Source organism: Trachypithecus francoisi, unplaced genomic scaffold (assembly GCF_009764315.1).
Source record: "Trachypithecus francoisi isolate TF-2019V2 unplaced genomic scaffold, Tfra_2.0 Lachesis_group3, whole genome shotgun sequence".
Lineage (NCBI taxonomy): Eukaryota > Metazoa > Chordata > Mammalia > Primates > Cercopithecidae > Trachypithecus > Trachypithecus francoisi.
In genome coordinates, this window is record NW_022681468.1 from 114,896,360 (window position 1) to 114,916,202 (window position 19,843).

At 45.5% G+C, this 19,843-nt stretch overlaps 1 protein-coding gene across 2 annotated transcripts in view; it reads left to right on the forward strand.

Moving 5' to 3' along the window:
* The first annotated feature begins 344 nt into the window (after positions 1–344).
* Positions 345–19,843, forward strand: part of LOC117070377 (cholesterol side-chain cleavage enzyme, mitochondrial) — a 31,318-nt gene continuing 11,819 nt past the window's right edge. Inside the window, exon 1 of one of the 2 annotated variants that reach the window (XM_033189393.1) lies at positions 345–703. In XM_033189393.1, the coding sequence (XP_033045284.1) occupies positions 435–703 (269 nt within the window). In that variant the 5' untranslated portion in view covers positions 345–434. The remainder of the gene's footprint in view (positions 704–19,843) is intronic. The other variant, XM_033189394.1, reaches the window with a different exon arrangement.

Here is a 19,843-nt window from a genome sequence, read left to right on the forward strand (position 1 = left end):
GAATTTCACAAGATAATATCATTGCTTAAGGCAAGGACCGGCCATTTTCACTTCTTTTGTGGTAGAATAACATCAGTTAAGGTGAGGCAGGGCATTTGCAATTCTTCTGTGATTCTTCAGTTACTTCAGGCCATCTGGGTGTATACGTGCAAGTCACAGGGGATGCGATGGCTTGGCTTGGGCTCAGAGGCCTGACACTGTCATTTGGAGAATCTCACGCTGCAGAAATTCCAGACTGAACCTTCATACCGAGTAGGGGAGGAGCTGTCTGTGGGTTAGAGCCTGCAGGAGGAGGAAGGACGTGAATGTTTTATCAGCTTCTGGCATGGCCTTGAGATGGTAGTTATAATCTTGGCCCTGGTGGCCCAGAGCTACAGTCATCCTGGCAGTCCCCGCTGGAGTGGAGCAGGTACAGTCACAGCTGTGGGGACAGCATGCTGGCCAAGGGTCTTCCCCCACGCTCAGTCCTGGTCAAAGGCTGCCAGACCTTTCTGAGTGCCCCCAGGGAGAGGCTGGGGCATCTCAGGGTGCCCACCAGTGAGGGAGCTGGCATCTCCACTCGCAGTCCTCGCCCCTTCAACGAGATCCCCTCTCCTGGTGACAATGGCTGGCTAAACCTGTACCATTTCTGGAGGGAGACAGGCTCACACAAAGTCCACCTTCACCATGTCCAGAATTTCCAGAAGTATGGCCCGATTTACAGGTAAGTCTGGCAGAGGGTGGGAGCCTAAGGAACAGGGAGGAGGAGGGGCCCGGGCAGCCCTGCTGTGCTCCCCACTCCCCAAACAGGCTGTTTTCCGGTTCCAAACTCCTGTGGAACTTTTTCTTTTTTTTTCTTTTTGGTAATACAATACAGAAATATATCGGCGATATTTAAAAATTCAACATTTGAATCTGTGAATGTCTTAAGTACTCTAAACCAGGCATCTACTTTTGAAACAGTTGGTGGCAAGACCACCAGCCATCTGTAAGGAAGCTCTTTAATGGGTCTAAACCCCAGGTCTGGCCAGGCATGGTGGCTCACACCCATAATCCCAGCACTTTGGGAGGCCAAGGTGGGCAGATCACTTGAGATCAAGAGTTTGAGACCATCCTGGCCAACATGGTGAAACCCTGTCTCTACTAAAAATACAAAAATTAGCTGGGTGTGATGGCACGCACCTGTAATCCCAGCTTCTCGGGAGGCTGAAGTAGGAGAATGGCAGAGGTTGCAGTGAGCCGAGATCCCGCCATTGCAATCCAGCCTTGGCGACAGAGTGAGATTCTGTCTCAAACAAAACAAACAACCTCCTCCGTCTGAGGAGGCTGAGTTTTGAACTCCTGGCCCTGCAGCTGTCAGCCCAGCCAGTGAGTTTTAAAAATTGGGGGAAGGTCGGGTGCGGTGGCTCATGCTTGTAATCCCAGCACTTTGGGTGGCTGAGGCAGGTGGATCACTTGAGGACAGGAGTTCGAGAGCAGCCTGGCCAACATGGTGAAGCTCTGTCTCTACTACAAAAATAAATAAATAAATAAATAAAAATTAAAAAAAAAATTTAGCTGGGCATAGTGGCTGGGGTCTGTAATCCCAGCTACTCCAGAGGCTGAGGCAGGACAATTGCTCGAACCCAGGAGGTGGAGGTTGCAGTGAGCCCAGATCATGTCACTGCACTCCAGCCCTGGGCAACAAAAACGAAACTCCGTCTCAAAATAAATAAATAAATAAAAATAAATAAGGGGGAAGGAAATTTGAAGTTCAGAGCAGAATGAAAAGATCTCAGCGTGGTCAAGTTTGGTGCTAGCTACAGCCCCAGCATTCCTCCCAGCGCACCACGCCGCCCGGGCCGCGCTATTCCGAAACTGGGTCAGCCCTCTCGTCCTCCCGGGCCTGCTCCTGCGCTCTTCGCTGGCCGCTCACCTCCGCCTCACCCCGACGCAGCCCGAGCCCATCCACCCCCCGGGTCGGCCCGCGTTTACCTAAGGGCGAGGTCTAGGCGCTTGGCCCCGCGGCGGCCCCACCGCAGTTTCCTAGGTCCCCCTCACCCTGCCGCCAAGGTCCCCAAAACGGACTCCGTGTGTTTTGAGGTGTTACGGGGGCGCTGGAACACTGGCTCTGCTGGCCCTGCCAGGAGGCGGCGGCGAAGCAGGGAGCGACCCGGGATCCGTTTCTCCACCCCGCCTGCTCCCCGCCTCTGCTGGCCTCTGCCCTCGCTCGCTGCGTTCACCGAGCCCACCCGAGCCCACCCGAGCCGACAGTGGCGAGCTACGGTGACGTCCGCACCGCCGGACCTCTCTTGTCCAACTTCTGATCTTACTTCTTCCAGGCCTGGGATGGTGGTGGTTATAAGGGAAAGTGTTCCTACTTCCCAGGCCTGAGGCCTCAACCTTCCCCAGATCCCACTCCCTTTGAAACTCTGGGAGAGAGGTGGTTAGAGAACAAGCCCTACTAAATGCCTTCCTACATCGGTTACCCTCCACACACCTTGCAAGCGAAGTTTGTTGTCCCCATGGTCAGAGGAGGAGACTGAGGCTCAGAGAGGTCACCCAGCTAGATTCCTGTCCAGCTGGAGTGCTGATCTCACCCTCGGCCCTGAGGCTCTGAGTTTGTTCCTTCCCTTTCCCAAGAATCGGCTGGCTTCCTGCTAGGAGGAAAGGCCTTTCTTTGTCCTTGGGCCTCTGAGCCCCCAAGGCTTGTGGCTTTTTCCTGGGAAAACTGCTAAAGCTGTTTCCAGGGTGGGCAGCCTTTCAGCCACACCTGGGTTCTTTGCTAAGAGTCTGGTTGAGAGGGAAGGGAAGTGGCGTAGGGGTGGTTGGGGGCTGGGAGGGGAGACCGGAGGGACAGTACGTTTTCCTCTAAGTGGAAGGCCTTTATAACTCAGGGCATTCTAATGGGTCAGTCACGAAGGGGAAGGGTATGATGTGTTGGCTGGCTTGATGACTGGGCTGGGGGTGGGTGGGAGGGCAGGCTAGTTTGTGTTGGGGCTTCAGCTGCTCCCTCCCTCCCCCTCTCACAGCTCCTTTAAAGTCCAGATTGCCCCTTTTGATAGCTGGTTGGTGGCAGGGAGCTCCCCCTACCCCGCATCCCACCCTATTCAAGGTTGAGTGCTGGGCTTGGGAGGTTGCTCCCCACCCCCCATCTCTCCTTCCTCCTCATCTCTCCTAGGCCTATTGGTGCTTGTGTCCCGTGCTCACTTCACATAGATCTCTAGTTATCCTTGCTTCCTCCACTCTTCCCTTTTCACCACTTCCTAGACCCTCAGTAGCAACTCCTTATTTTATTAAATATTTTTGTTACCGGTGGAGGGCATGCAGGTTCTTGGCGTCTTGACAAAATGCACAAGGTAAGGAAGGAATGAAGGGATTTATTGAAAATGAACTTATACGCCACAGTGTGGGAGCAGGCGGAGCGTAGGGGCTCAAAGGCCCTGTTACAGAATTGTGGGGTATTTACCCCCTAGAGGATTCCATTGGTTACTTCAGATACACCTTATGTAAATGGAGAGGATGAAGTATTCAAGTTACATAGTCATACGCCCTTTGGAGAGGATATTTCCTGTTATAGCTGAAGTGTGAATCGATCTTAGGTTCCCTGTCTCCCAACCCTATTTTCCTGCCTCATCTGCCCCTTCAAGAGATGTGATCCCCATAAATCTTTATGGGAGGCAGAGGGACCGATGGTCTTTTTTCTGTAACTGCTTCATGCCGGCTTGGGGCATAGTCCCTACCTATTGGGGATCACGATAAATCTCCTACCACTGAATTTCTATAATCTTCATTTGATGTATTTCTCTATAGGCCACAAGTGCCAGCAGCTGCACAGATACTTCTCTGTTTAGCCAATTCTATTATAACTTTCACAAGAGAATTTAGGGTCTGTAGCCTTTAGAGTAGAATTTGCTATAGAACCTATCATGAGGGATGCATTTCTAATCATTGCTTCTTTTACTTTAAACCATGGAAAAAGGACCTAACAAATGATGCCCTTTTAGAAGAGTGTAGGACTTCTGGCAATGTGCTCTTTAACCCACCATGTGGGTTATGTGGAGTGAATCAATTTTTTGTTTTTGACTGATTATGAGCTAATGCATGTACCATTAAAGTGTCTTACCCACATTGGGCCTTTATCCTTTATCCATGTATAAGGCTGGCTGCAAACTCCTTCACAAATAAAAGTGTACCCCATAAGTGCACAAAACAGACCCCTTTTCCACTTCTATTGTTTGTAGAAGGCATAAGCAAGAAAAAAATACTCAAAGATAAGAGCTTCATTACAGTAGAAGTCTTAATCTGTGAACTTGGGAAAAGCTGTCCACATCAATGATGCCATCTTCTTCTTAGGAGAATTTTCCCTGGTTAGTTTTACCTTAAGAGTCCCAGTGGGTGCACAACTCCAAGAGCGTGGAGGAACCCTTCTCATTTGTGAGGTTATGAACCCAAAGTTCAAGGTCCTGAAGTTTTGCTATAGTGTAGATGGCAAGGACAGTCTTTCTCTGATGTTTCCAGAAGATTCAAACCATAAGAAGCTTTTTTTAATCTGGTGAAAATACACTGTAGCATAATAATCTACTGTTATAACATCAGCCCTCTTGCATGGGAAAGCTTTTCTATAACCAGAAAACATGCATGGAAAATAACAATGGAATGAAATCCCTTTATAAAATGTTTAAATGGCTGACCAGATGACCAAATGTACCTGAAGCTTTGTTTTCCCAGGAATATGGGATCAAGCATTGGTTATAAACAATTTTCTGTTGTTGTTATTTAGTTTTTATTTCATAGTCATAAACTTTAACTCAACTCTGCCGTCCAGCTAGGCATGGAAGGGAACTGCAGTGAGAGCACAAAGATACTAGGATACTGTGAGCAAATGGGGTGGAGGGTACTGTCCTGAGCTACAGAAGGAATGGTCTGGTGCTTAAGACAAAACGTAAGTCAAACTTATTAGAGTTGTCTACAGTCAACAATGGTGATCTTCTTCCTGGTCTTGCCATTCCTGGACCCAAAGTGCTCCATGGCCTCTACAATATTCATACCTTCTTTCACCATGCCAAAGACCACGTGCTTGCCATCCAACCACTCAGTCTTGGCAGTGCAGATGAAAAACTGGGAACCATTTGTGTTGGATCCAGCACTTGCCGTGGACAAGATGCCAGGACCTGTACGCTTTAGGATGAAGTTCTCATCATCAAATTTCTCCCTGCAGATGGACTTGCTGTAGCAGGACAAGCCGCAGACAACACCTCTCAGACACCGAGTTGTAAAGGAAGGGCTTTAGTCAGCTGGGAGCATCGGCAAGCTACTGCCTTAAAATCTGAGCTCCCCGAGTGCACAATTTCTGTCCCTTTTAAGGGCTCACAACACTAAAGATTTCATATGAAAGGGTCGTGATTGAGCAATCTAGGGGATATGTGACAGGGTTTCATGCACTGATAGTCAGAGAGAAACAGAACAGGGCAGGGAGTTTCACAGTGTTCTTCTATACAATGCCTGGAATCTATGAATAACATCGGTTTCTAAGTTATGAGTTGATTTTTAACTACTAGGTTTAGGCCAGGCAGGCTCAGGCCCGATTTTGGGCCTGGTGCTGGGCTGCCTGTCTTTGGTTTCACTTCCTTGCTTAAAACAGGTACTAAGTATAAAACAATATAAAACAATATGAGAGGGTCTCTCTCTTTCCTCATTGCCACCAGTGCCATTATGGCATGTGAAGTCACCACCCTGACACATAAACCCTGAAATAATTCTGTGAAAGCAGGAATCATTATAACCAAATCCTTTCTCTCCAGTGCTCAGAGCATGAAAGTTTTCTGCTGTTTTTGGAAACTTGTCTGCAAACAGCTCGAAGAAGACGCGGCCCAAGGGCTTGCCGTGACAGCGATGTCGAAGAACATGGTGGGGTTGACCGTGGCTGATAGTACAGGGTTCCTGGTGGCAGTGACGGCGTCTGCAAAGCCACAGGTTCTAAACTAAACTATTTTAAACAATTTCAGTATTAGCTGGTTTAACACGGAAGTCTGTTCTTGATATGTAGTTAATTTTTTTTGTTTCTTTGTTTTATGTGGGTTAGTAGCTTTATACAAGGAAATTTGGTCATTTCTGTGTTTATAATAACTTAACATAATAACTATAATTGTGATTGGTAACATATACTTAGACATTAGAATTTTAGAAATCCCATACAATTTTGGAATATATATTAGTATTATTCACAAAAATCTAAAGAAGATTAAACATCATTTTGGCACTTCCATGTGACTAAACATGTCAAATAATCCTGTTTACCTCTTTTCTGGGTGTTTTCAGGGGCCCTCTGATTCATCCAGAAAGCCAGGCATTAGGAAAGACAATATTGAAACTGAAGTTTGATTTTGGAATTCCAGATTACCATAAATTATTTATTTTGCCAAAACGATGCCTTGGAAATTTTAAAGAAGCAAAAACCTCTTATAACCTTCTACAAGACAAACAAACAAACAAAAAAAGCAAAACAAAACAAAAACCCAACCCAACACGTTCTACTGTTCTTATATGTCTTGCATGTAAAACTGTTTCTAGTAGTCTTAATTGCATGTTATAATGGCGAATTTGTTTTTTTTGAGGCAAAGTTTCACTCTTATTGCCCAGGTTGGAGTGCAATGGCATGATCTCGGCTCACTGCAACCTCTGCCTCCTGAGTTCAAATGATTCTTCTGCCTCAGCCTCCCCAGTAGCTGGGATTACAGGCATGCGCCACCATGCCCAACTAATTTTGTATTTTTACTAGAGATAGGGTTTCACCATGTTGGTCAGGCTGGTCTTGAACTCCTGACCTTAGGTGATCCACCCACCTCAGCCTTCCCAAATGCTGGGATTACACGTGTGAGCCACCACGACTGGCCTATAATGGCGAATTTTAACATAAAACCTGGTAAGTTAGGCCAGGTAAGGTGGCTCATGCCTGTAATCCCAGCACTTTGGGAGGCCAAGGCAGGTGGATCATGAGGTCAGGAGTTCAAGACCAACCTAGGCAAGATGGTGAAACCCCGTCTCTACTAAAAAAAAAAAAAAAAAAAAAAAAAAAAAAATTAGCCAAGTGTGGTGGCAGGTGTCTGTAATTCCAGCTACTCGGGAGGCTGGGGCAGAGAATTGCTTGAAACTGGGAGATGGAGACTGTGGGTGAGCTGAGATTGCACCACTGCACTCCAGCCTGGGGGGCAGAGTGAGACTCTGTGTAAAAAAAAAAAAAAAACAAAACTGGTAAGTTAAGTTCTGATAAGGTTTGACCACTTCCAGCACAGCTAGGGACATGGCCAACTCCACATGTCCCCAGGCCTTACCTAGCTGGAAAGCAGGCAAGTTCAACAATTTTCAAAAGCCAAAAAAGCAGCTTATTACGTTAGAGGATTTAGCAAACCTAGTATTTGAACATAATGTACACCATATGTTTACATTTTGAAGACAACTGTATTTTTCCAATAATCTTGAAAACTGTCTTTATTTCACAAATATTGCTAAAGTCACGGGAACTAAAAGGCATTACACTTTCTACTTTTCTGACAAAATATTTGACTTAAGCTCTTATTATTATTAAACCAATTAATTTAAAATTTTACAGAGGAAATATACAGTGACTTTTACTTTATATTTAACCAGTTTGCAGAGAGAGAGAAAGAGCCCAGAGACTGACTCATAAGAAATTCTTATCCTTTTGCCGGCATGCCAGATTTCTGAGTTCTCTCTTTCACACACATCTGTGTGAAGAGACCACCAAACAGGCTTTGTGTGAGCAACAAAGCTTTTTAATCACCTGGGTGCAGGCGGGCTGAGTCCGAAAAGAGAGTCAGTGAAGGGAGATGGGGATTGGGCTGTTTTATAGAAATTTGGGTAGGTAATGGAAAGTTACAGTCAAAGGGGTTGTTATCTGCCTGGCAGGGGCAGGGGACACAAGGTGCTCAGTGGGGGAGCTTTTGAGCCAGGATGAGCAGGAGAAGGAATTTCACAAGGTAATGTCATCAGTTAAGGCAGGAATAGGCCATTTTCACTTATTTTGTGATTCTTCAGTTACTTCAGGCCATCTGGATGTAGGTCACAGGGGATATGATGGCTTAGCTTGGACTCAGAGGCCTGACATTTCTGTCTTCTTATATTAATAAGAAAAATAACATAAAATAGTGTTGAAGTGTTGGGGCAGCAAAAATTTTGGGAGTGGTATGGAGAGATAATGGGCGATGTTTCTCATGACTGCTTTGAGCAGGATTAGGGGCAGCGTGGGAACCTAGAGTGGGAGAGATTAATCTGAAGGAAGATTTTGTGATAAGGGGTGATATTACGGAGTTGTTAAAGGAGCATTTGTCATATAGAATGATTGGTGATGGCCTGGATGCACTTTTGTATGAATTGAAAACCTACACGGAAGACTCAAGGTCCGAATAAGAAAAGGAGAAAAACAGGTATTAAAGAACTAAGAATTGGGAGGACCCATGACATCCAATCAGAGAGTGCCCAAGGGGGTTCAGTGTAATTACTTGTTTGGTTGGTGAGTTTTTGGGCTCTATTTTTGATAGAAGTCTTTTTTTTTTTTTTTTTAAATTGGTGGCTGAGCTTGGTGAGGTGTGTTTTTAAAAGACCGTTAGTCCGTTTTACCTTTCCTGAAGATTGAGGATGGTAAGGGATATGAAGGTTTCACTGAATACCTAGAGCCTGAGAAACTGCTTGGGTGATTTGACTAATAAAGGCCGGTCTGTTATCAGACTGTATAGAGGTAGGAAGGCCAAACCAAGGAATTATGTCTGACAGAAGGGAAGAAGTGACTGTGGTGGCCTTTTCAGATCCTGTGGGAAAGGCCTCTACCCATCCAGTGAAAGTGTCTACCTAGGCCGGGTGCGGTGGCTCAAGCCTGTAATCCCAGCACTTTGGGAGGCCGAGACGGGTGGATCAGGAGGTCAGGAGATTGAGACCATCCTGGCTAACACGGTGAAAGCCCGTCTCTACTAAAAAATACAAAAAAACTAGCCAGGCGAGGTGGTGGGCGCCTGTAGTCCCAGCTACTCTGGAGGCTGAGGCAGAAGAATAGCGTGAACCTGGGAGGCGGAGCTTGCAGTGAGCTGAGATCCGGCCACTGCACTCCAGCCTGGGCGACAGAGCGAGACTCCGTCTCAAAAAAAAAACACCAAAAAAAAGAAAGTCTCTACCTAGACCAAGAGGTATTTTAGTTTCCTGACTCAGGGCATGTGAGTAAAGTCAATTTGCCAGTCCTGGGCAGGGGCAAATCCTCGAGCTTGATGTGTAGGAAAGGGAGAGGGCCTGAACAATCCCTGAGGAGTACTAGAATAGCAGATGGAACACTGAGAAGTGATTTCCTAGAGAATAGATTTCCATGATGGAAAGAAAATGAGAGGTTCTAAGAGGCAAGCTAGTGGCTTGTAACCTACATGTAAGAGGTTATGAAATGATGACAGAATAGGATGGGCCTGTGAGGCTGGAAGGAGATATTTTCCTTGGTGTAAGAACCATTTGCCTTGTGTGGGAAGAGATTGATAGGTGGAAGTTTCAGTAGTGGAGTAGGTGGGAGGGACTGATGAGAAGGAGAAAAACTGGCTGTGAGGGACAGAAGTTGGAAGCTAGCTGCTTGTTTAGCTACCATATCAGCATAAGCATTGCCCTGAGCAATGGGATCTGATGCCTTTTGATGGCATTTGCACTGAATGACTTCATCTTCCTTTGGAAGTAAAGCGACCTTGAGAAGAGTTTTTATTAAATAGGCATTAATGATGGAGGACCCTTGTGTAGTGAGGATACCTCTTTCAGCACATATAAGTATGGTGGTGCAGGATATGGAAAGCATATTTAGAGTCAGTATAAATATTGACATGTAATTCCTTTGCAAGAGTGAGGGCTAGAGTTAGGGCAATGAGTTCGGCTTGCTGAGAGGTAGTGCAGGGGGGCAGAAAGTATATGCATCAAGTGTGGGGAAGAAAATAGATTTTGGAAGTTATGAGAACTGTAGAGAGTGAGTTGAGCACAGTTTGTGATTTTGAGGGCCTCTAAAAATATTAAAGCATCAGCAGCCAACGCACACAGACATGAGGGCTAGGCTAAAACAGTAAGGTCAAGTTGTTTGGACAGAAAGGCTACAGGGTGTGGTCCCGGCTCTTGTGTTAGAATTCCACCCACACAGCCCTGCACTTCAGCTGTGTGTAATGAAAAAAGGTTGGGATGAGTTAGGGAGAGCTAGTGTGGGAGCAGCTTCTAGGGCTGTTTTTAAGGAACAGAAAGAGGAGCGGCAAAAGGATTTAGGATCTATCAGGTCAGCTAGGTTTTCTTTTGTGAGTTTATATAATGGTTTAGTCAGGATGGTAAAACTAGGTATCCAAAGGTGGAGTATCTAACTATGCCTAGGAAGGAAAGGAGTTGTTGCTTTGTAGAAGGGGTTGGGGTTTGGGAGCTTAGCCAGACATGATCAGCAGGGAGAGCATGTGTGTTTTTATGAAGAATTATGTTGAGATAGGTAACAGATGAGGAAGAAATTTGGGCTTGACTGAAGTAATGGGGGCTGTCCGCGAAGCCTTGTGGCAGTACAGCCCAGGTAATTTGCTGAGCCTGATGGGTGTCAGGGTCAGTCCAAGTGAAAAAAAAGAGAGGCTGGGATGAAGGGTGCAAAGGAATAGCAAAGAAAGCATGTTTGAGATCCAGAACAGAATAATGGGTTGTAGAGGGAAGTATTGAGGATAGGAGCATATATGGGTTTGGCACCACGGGGTGAATAGGCAAAACAATTTGGTTGATAAGGTGCAGATCCTGAACTAACCTGTAAGGCTTGTCTGGTTTTTGGACAGGTAAAATGGGGGAATTGTAAGGAGAGTTTATAGGCTTTAAAAGGCCATGCTGTAACAGGCAAGTGATAACAGGCTTTCATCCTTTTAAAACGTGCTGTGGGATGGGATATTGGTGTTGAGCTGGGTAAGGGTGATTAGGTTTTAATGGGATGGTAAGGGGTGCATGATCAGTCACCAAGGAGGGAGTAGAGGTGTCCCATACCTGTGGATTAAGGTGGGGAGATACAAGGGGAGGATGTGAAGGAGGCTTTGAACTGGGGAAAAGGGCGGCAATAAGGTATGGCTGTAGCCTAAGAATAGTCAGGGAAGCAGATAATTTAGTTAAAATGCCTAGACCTAATAAGGGAACTGGGAAGGTGGGGAGTCCCAAAAGAACTAAAAAGGAGTGCATAAAAGAATATTGTCCAAGTTGGCACCAGAGTTGGGGAGTTTTAAGAGGTTTGGAAGCCTGGCCATCAATACCCACAACAGTTATGGAGGCAAGGAAACAGGCCCTTGAAAAGAAGGTAATGTGGAGTTGGTGGCCTCCGTATTGATTAAGAAGGGGACGGACTTACGCTCCACTGTAAGAGTTACCTAAAATATCTTTGATGGTCCAGGAGATTTCTGAGGCAATGGGGCGGCATCAGTCTTCAGCCGCTAAGCCAAGAAGATCTGGGAAGAAGTCAGTCAGAGAGCCTTGGGCCAGAGTTCCAGGGGCTCTGGGAGTGGCTGCTGGGTGAGTTGGACAGTCTGATTTCCAGTGGGGTCTTGCACAGATCGGACAGGGCTTAGGAGGATTCCCAGGCTGCGGGCAATACTTGGCCCAGTGGCCAGATTTCTGGCACTTGAAGCAAGATCCTGGGGCGGGCGGTCCTGGAAGAACGCCTGGCCACTGTGGTTCAGGCGTTTTGAAGTTCTTGTGTGCTGGAGATGCAGCTGGGTTTTATCTCACAGCAGAGGCAAGTAATTGTAACTCAGAAATGCACTGCCTTCTGGCTGCCTCCTCTCTATTATTGTACACTTTGAAGGCGAGGTTGATTAATTCCTGTTGTGAGGTTTGAGGGCCAGATTCTAATTTTTGAAGCTTTTTTCTAATGTCAGGGGCTGATTGGGTGATAAAATGCATATTGAGAATAAGATGGCCTTCTGATCCTTTAGGGTCTAGGGTTGTAAAGCGTCTCAGGGTTGCTGCCAAATGAGCCATAAACTGGGGTGGGTTTTTTTTTTAAATTTATTTTTATTTTTTTTGAGACGGAGTCTTGCTCTGTTGCCTGGGCTGGAGTGCAGTGGCCGGATCTCAGCTCACTGCAAGCTCCGCCTCCCGGGTTTACGCCATTCTCCTGCCTCAGCCTCCCGAGTAGCTGGGACTATAGGCGCCCGCCACCTCGCCCGGCTAACTTTTTGTATTTTTTAGTAGAGACGGGGTTTCACCGAGTTAGCCAGGATGATCTCGAACTCCTGACCTCGTGATCCGCCCGTCTTGGCCTCCCAAAGTGCTGGGATTACAGGCTTGAGCCACCGCGCCCGGCTGGGGTGGGTTTTTATATTGGATGAAAAAGAGCCTAAATGCCAACTGATTTTGGAGAGGTCAGATAAAGAAAAAGGGCATTAACCTTGACTATGCCTTTAGCTCCAGCCACCTTTTTAAGAGGAAATTGCTGGGCAGGTGGGGGAGGGCCAGTCATGGAATGAAACTGTAAGCTGAACTGGGTGTGGGGAGAGGAGGTGATAGAAGGATTACAGGGTGGAGGAGCAGAAGCTGAGGAAGAATTGGAGCCTGATTCAGCCTGGCTGGGGAGCGACCTGAGGAGCATTCTGGGGATAAGGCGAGAGGTCAGATGGGTTGGTAGAAAAGGAAGATTGGAAAGACCCAGCAACACCTGGGGTTGGGACTGAGGGGCAGGCAGGAGGGAAAGAAGGAAAATTTGGGATGAGATGCATTGGAAACAGAGACTAGGGAGGGACCAGTGTGTAAAAGAATGCCTGGACATCAGGCACCTCAGACTATTTGCCCATTTTACAACAAGAATTATCTAGATCTTGTAGGATGGAGAAATGGAAAGTGCCATTTTCTGGCTATTTGGAACCGTCATCGAGTTTGTATTGGGGTTAAGTGGCATTACAGAAGAAAATAAGGTGTTTAGGTTTTAGGTCATGTGTGAGTTGAAGAGGTTTTAAGTTCTTGAGACACAGGCTAAGCCAGAAGAGGGAGGAATGAAAGGTGGAAGGTTGCCCATAGTGAAGGAGGTAAGCCCAGAGAAAAGAGAGGGTAGAGACAGGGAGAGAAGGGATGGGGGGTGCCTGCCTCCCAGGAAAGTGGAGAGAAAAGAGAGGGTAGAGACAGGGAGAGAAGGGATGGGGGGTGCCTGCCTCCCAGGAAAGTGGAGAGAAAAGAGAGGGTAGAGACAGGGAGAGAAGGGATGGGGGGTGCCTGCCTCCAGGAAAGTGGAGAGAAAAGAGAGGGTAGAGACAGGGAGAGAAGGGATGGGGGGTGCTTGCCTCCCAGGAAAGTGGAGAGAAAAGAGAGGGTAGAGACAGGGAGAGAAGGGATGGGGGGTGCTTGCCTCCCAGGAAAGTGGAGAGAAAAGAGAGGGTAGAGACAGGGAGAGAAGGGATGGGGGGTGCTTGCCTCCCAGGAAAGTGGAGAGAAAAGAGAGGGTAGAGACAGGGAGAGAAGGGATGGGGGGTGCTTGCCTCCCAGGAAAGTGGAGAGAAAAGAGAGGGTAGAGACATGGAGAGAAGGGGTGAGGGGTGCTTGCCCCCCCCAGGAAAGTGGAGAGAAAAGAGAGGGTAGAGAAACGGAGGGAAGGGGTGGGGGTTGCTTGCCCCCAAAATAGAGGTGCTTGCCACTAAGGGTGAAGGATCAAGGCAGGTGTCCCCACGGTGATCAGACACCTCTGAAACGTGGAGGTATAATCAAGCATTTGTCCCCACAGTGATTAAACACTAAGGGAAGACTGTCTTCACGAGTCTGTGACTGGCGCCAGAGTTTTGGTTTCACGGATAAAATGTGTCTCCTCTGTTTCTATCAGAAAAGGAAAGGAACTGAAATTAAGAGAAGGGAGAGATTAAAAGATGGCACCAAGATTGAAAGGAGAGAGAAGTTGAGGGATAGTGAGAGAGGTTGGAGAAGAGAGTAAAAAGAGGCCGCTTACTGGATTTAAAATTGGTGAGATGTTCCCTGGGCTGGTTGGTCTGAGGACCTGAGGCCTTAGGTGGATCTTTCTCATGGAGCAAAGAACAGGAGGACGGGGGATTGATCTTCCAAGGGAGGTCCCCCGATCCGAGTCACAGCACCAAATTTCACATGCATCCACGTGAAGAGACCACCAGACAGGCTTTGTGTGAGCAATAAAACTTTTTAATCACCTGGGTGCAGGCAGGGTGAGTCCAAAAAGAGAGTCAGCGAAGGGAGGTAAGGGTGGGGCTGTTTTATAGGATTTGGGTATGTAATGGAAAATACTGTCAAAGGGGGTTGCTCTTTGGCTGGCAGGGGTGGGGGGTCACAAGGTGCTCAGTGGGGGAACTTTTAAGCCAGGATGAGCCAGGAGAAGGAATTTCACAAGGTAAAGTCATCAGTTAAGGTAGGAATACGCCATTTTCACTTATTTTGTTATTCTTCAGTTACTTCAGGCCATCTGGATGTATACGTGCAGGTCACAGGGGATATGATGGCTTAGCTTGGGCTCAGAGGCCTGATACTCTCCCTGAGTGGCCCTAGGGACCCTGCTTGACTGTATGCAAACAAACACATTGCAATGAATTAAGAATATTCATAAACAGTGTACAAATTTTGGAGAAACTAGGCAGAGAGAGAGAAATACGACTAAAATTCTATTTGTGACAGTAAACGCAACACACTTAAAGTATCAGGAAGCCTAAAATCCAAAAAGTTAGTTTAAGGATAAAAAAGCTAGTATGCCCCGTTAATTCCTGCAGGCCCAACAAAGGTAGCTTAGGAATTCCAGATAAATGAATGAATGATTACTTGCTAGAAATGCACAGGACCACAAAAATAAATGAAAACCTTCCACTAGGAACTAAGAAAAATCATGGTTTTATGTACATGCATACACAAGCAAAGTCAGAGGAGAATAAACAGCAAACATGAAAACTAGAAGCAAAAACAAATAAGCAGGAAACCAACCCTAACTTTTCCTATTCAATTTACCCTGGAGGCTGCAGTGTTACCTAGGGCCCTCAAAAACCAACATAATGAATATTTTATTCCTGATACACAATTCAGTATCCTTAAGTTCACTAATATTTTCATACATCATGTACAATTAACAAATTCACTTTAGGCATATGACTAATAAGTACTACAGCACTATCCATGCAAAACAGTAAACATAATATGAAGCAATGCAAGCATGTATGTGGAATTTGGCTCCACACTAAATCCAGCTTCATGCTTAACTATATTAAAAAAAGAGTTGCCAAACTGCTGATGCATTTTTACAATACTTCTTGCTTTAATCAAGACTAAGAGCTTTAACTATAACAATGTTAGTTAGCCAAATGTTTCCAATTCTTTATCAGGTTTTAAAGGATATTTTATTATTTAAACTTTTCCACATCTTTCTCCCCTTTATAATGGTACCTTACTACATTGTTTCATAAGTAACCTTTTAAAAACTGTAACTTGAACTAACTTTTAGATAACTTCTGAATTAGACAAAATTATTCTTTTCTTTTTTTACTAATAACCCTTTTGGGCACATTTTGTATACAGAATTACGTATTAACTGGAAACCTTATCCTTAGTAATGTAAAACTTTAGTGAAACCCTAAAAAACAAGAAATCCTGAACTCTCAGATATGGGCATTTATAGATAAGAACAATTCCACAATTTTAGAAACATATTTCCCCATATCACAACCCTTTGTTACTTGGAAATGACCCAGATATTGAATGAGCACCAAAAATAACTCTAAGATTTTAATTTACACAAAAAGTTTACCTAAAGCATTTATCCCATTCAGTGTACTCAATTTTTACTTTTAACAAGGGAGACATGAAACACTAATTAACATATGTAAAATGAACATTGGTTTGGTCCCGAAAGGTGGGACAACTCAAGGCAAAGAGTGGGCTTGGGGGCTTTCAGATCACAGGTGGGAGACAAACGTTTGCGTTCTTTTGAGTTTCTGATTAGCCTTTCCAAAGGAACCAATCAGATATGCATTTATCTCAATGAGACTTTGAATGGAATGGGAGGCAGGCTCGCCCCAAGCAGCTCCCAGGTTGAATTAGCACTGACATTTAAAAATATCTAGTGGTGGCTCACGCCTGTAATCCCAGCACTTTGGGAGGCCGAGCTGGGCGGATCATGAGGTCAGGAGATCGAGACCATCCTGGTTAACATGGTGAAACCTCATCTCTACTAAAACATAGAAAAAATTAGCCGGGCATGGTGGTGGGCGCCTGTGGTCCCAGCTACTCGGGAGACTGAGGCAGGAGAACGGTGAGAACCCAGGAGGCAGAGCTTGCAGTGAGCCAAGATCGTGCCACTGCACTCCAGCCTGGGTGACAGAGCAAGACTCTGTCTCAAAAAAAAAAAAAAAAACTAGTGGTGGCTCACGCCTGTAATCCCAGTGCTTTGGGAGGCTGAGGCAGGCAGATCACAAGGTCAGGAGTTCGAGACCAGCCTGGCCAACATTGTGAAACCTCATCTGTATTAAAAAATTTAAAAATTAGCTGGGCGTGGTGGCACGTGCCTGTAGTCCCAGCTACTCAGGAGGCCGAGGCAGGAGAATTGCTTGAATCTGTGAGGTGGAGGTTGCAGTGAGCCGAGATTGCATCACTGCACTCCAGCCTGGGTGACAGAACGAGACTGTCTCAAAAAACAAAACAAAACAAAAAAACTAGCAAAGACAAACATAAAATTCAGACAAAATGTATACTGATAATACTGAAGGCATTTCTATTTTTATTCTACCAATAATTTTAAAGCTAGCTTGTTTAGTAAAGTTATACTTTAAGTCACATGAACTTGAAAATTGCTTAGACTTGGCCGGGTGCGGTGGCTCAAGCCTGTAATCCCAGCACTTTGGGAGGCCGAGATGGGCGGATCACGAGGTCAGGAGATCGAGACCATCCTGGCTAACACGGTGAAACCCGTCTCTACTAAAAAATACAAAAAACTAGCCGGGCGAGGTGGCGGGCACCTGTAGTCCCAGCTACTCGGGAGGCTGAGGCAGGAGAATGGCGTAAACCCGGGAGGCGGAGCTTGCAGTGAGCTGAGATCCGGCCACTGCACTCCAGCCTGGGCAACAGAGCAAGACTCCGTCTCAAAAAAAAAAAAAAAAAAAAAAAAGAAAAGAAAATTGCTTAGACTTATTTACTTAATTTATGAGGGCTCTTTTACGTATAAGGCAATTTGGTAGACACAACATATAACAATAAGTGTACATACAAATAAACACATCTAGACATGTATACACACACATAAACAAAGATTCAATAGCTTGGAACCTTAGCCATGAGATAGCAATACAAGCTTGCCGGGTTTTGCCCCAATAGATAATCCAATGAAGGCTGTGAACCGAAATTTTGGGTAAAGCAGTCTGCATGGCAGTTTGATTTTTAAAGGCCAAACCTCCCAAGACTTCAAAGGAGGGTGTCACGTGTTAACCAGGCCCCCTGCTTAGAGCTGCAGCACAAAAGCCTGGATACATGCAATGCTGTTCCACTTTCCAATTCAGCAGTAAACTTCAGATTGCAAACAGCATTGCAATTGTGAGAGAAAATTCTAAGGAGGGCTAGACCTCAGAACCTCTGCCAACAGCATCCTCTTTGGAGTGGTTGGGTCCAATCTTAGAGTACCAGATATCTCTGGCTTTAGGTGGGCATCGCATGCAGGTTTTCCCCTCCAGAGCATACTATGAGCTTTATAAGAATAGCCATGACCTGTAATGTGAACTGGATGGCGCATGGGCTTTTTTTTGTCCTTAGCTAGTTGAGTACTATAAGGGAAGCATTTAGCATAAGAAAAGAAGGTTTAAGCCTCCAGAAACATGTACGAGTTTGCTCCTAGCAGCACCTCATATAGGGATCAGGAACCACAGGCAAAAAAGATTTAAAAAAAAGTCCTTCCCGCTTTGGGGCAGGGCAATTATCCCCTTTCATTCCTAGGCCTACAGGCAGTACTGGGGAGTGACCCCAGCCTCAATTTCCAAGGAGCTACTAGGAAACAGTCGCTGAAAGACTGAAAAAGAAAGAGAGGAAAAAAAAGAAAAAAAAACATCAAAAAGACCCAGGTCCCTTAAGCGAACCGGGCGGTGGCAGTCAGGCTGCTTCTCCACATGGAAACCCCTTAGTTTCACCGGCTGCAGCCAGAAATCTGCCCCGTTTAGGTGCTGCCCAGCCAGGGTCCCAAGTTGGAACGGAAAAGAGAAAGAGAGAGGAGACAGGCCCTGTATGGAGCAGAAAGGAAAGGGAGAAAAACGAATCCCAGACTTTACCTCTTCCTCCTGGCTGGCTGGCCAAAATATATGTTACCAGTGGAGAGTGTCCAGGTTCTTGGTGTCTTGAACAAAGAATTCGACAAAACGCACAAACAAAGCAAGGAAGGGATGAAGGGATTTATTGAACATGAAAATGCACTCCACAGTGTGGGAGGGGCCTGAGCGTAGGAGCTCAAGTGCCCCTTTACAGAATTTTTGGGAGTTTAAATACCCCTTAGAGCATTCCATTGATTAATTCGGTATGTCTTATGTAAATGCAGAGGATGAAGTAAAGTTACAAAGTCATGTACAGCATAGCCCTATGGAGAGGATATTTCCTGTCACAGCTCAGGTGTGAACTGGCCTTAAGTCCCTGCCCCCAGACCCTATATTCCTGCATCACCTTTGTGTTTTCTGAGTCACTTCCATCTGAATCTTGCAACATGTCCCTGTAGTCTGTAGTTGGTGTTATTTCCCCATTTTACAGATGGGGAAACTGAGGCCCAGTGAGAAGAAGGGTCTTGTCAATGTCACACAACTCATGAGAGCAAAGCCATGGCGGGAACTGGAACTGTCTGACTTCCAGCTCTGTGTGTCATTATACTTGAACTTATAGCTAATAAACAATAAACTTCTGAATAAATGTGAAGAATTTAAAATACAATGTTTGTGGGTTTTTTTTTTCCTAACACAAAGGCTGTTCTTGTTTTATATAGAGCAATTCAGAAAATACAGAGAAACACTAATGAAAAATTAAAGTCAGATACAGTAAATTCCAATTGATTTAACATTTAAGTATCATTAAGTATGTGAATATACTATATATGCTGCTTGTGTTGTCTCACAACAATATATCAAGGAATTCTTTCCTTTTTTCGCTCTGTAATATAGAATTATCTTATTTTTTAATTTAAGAGAAAGTGCTGTTCAGTGGTCCTCAGACTTTTCTGGGGAAAGATCCCATTTCGTTTATTTGTATCTTCTTCCTTTTTCTTGATCTATCGTATTAATATTTATTTTTTTTGAAACAGGGTCTTGCTCTGTCTCCCAGGGTGGAGTACGGTGGTGCCATCATAGCTCACTGTAGTCTTGAATTCCTGGGCTCAAGTGATCCTCCCTCTCCCTCCTCGGCCTCCCAGAGTCCTGGGATGACAGCCACTGTGCCTGGCCTCTAATATAATTTTAAAAGGCAGCATAGTAGTCCACAGTATGGACTTTTTTTTTTCAGCTGGTTCTTAAAGTGAACATACAACCTACTCTTGACTTTTCTGCTGTTAGACATGAGGCTGCAATGGACATCCTCATCCATCAAGCATCGTTGCCAATGTCAGATCATTGCCTTGGGCTAGATTCCCAGAAGTGGAATTGATCATGATAATAGCAGTTCGAGGGCTTGGCTGAACTGGGTTAGGCGTATGGAGCTAGTTAGTGCAAAGACATGTGGTAGCTGGAAAAACACTGAGAGGATTTTCTGGGAGGCCACAGAACAAGTGAAGGCCTGAGACTCGTGAAGGTAGGCCCAGGCTTTCTGGCTCAGTGGTTAAAGAAGTACTATGAGGGAAGACAGAGAGAGACAGAGAAAACGTGTACATATGTGAGCACACTTGGCTTGTATCTGTATG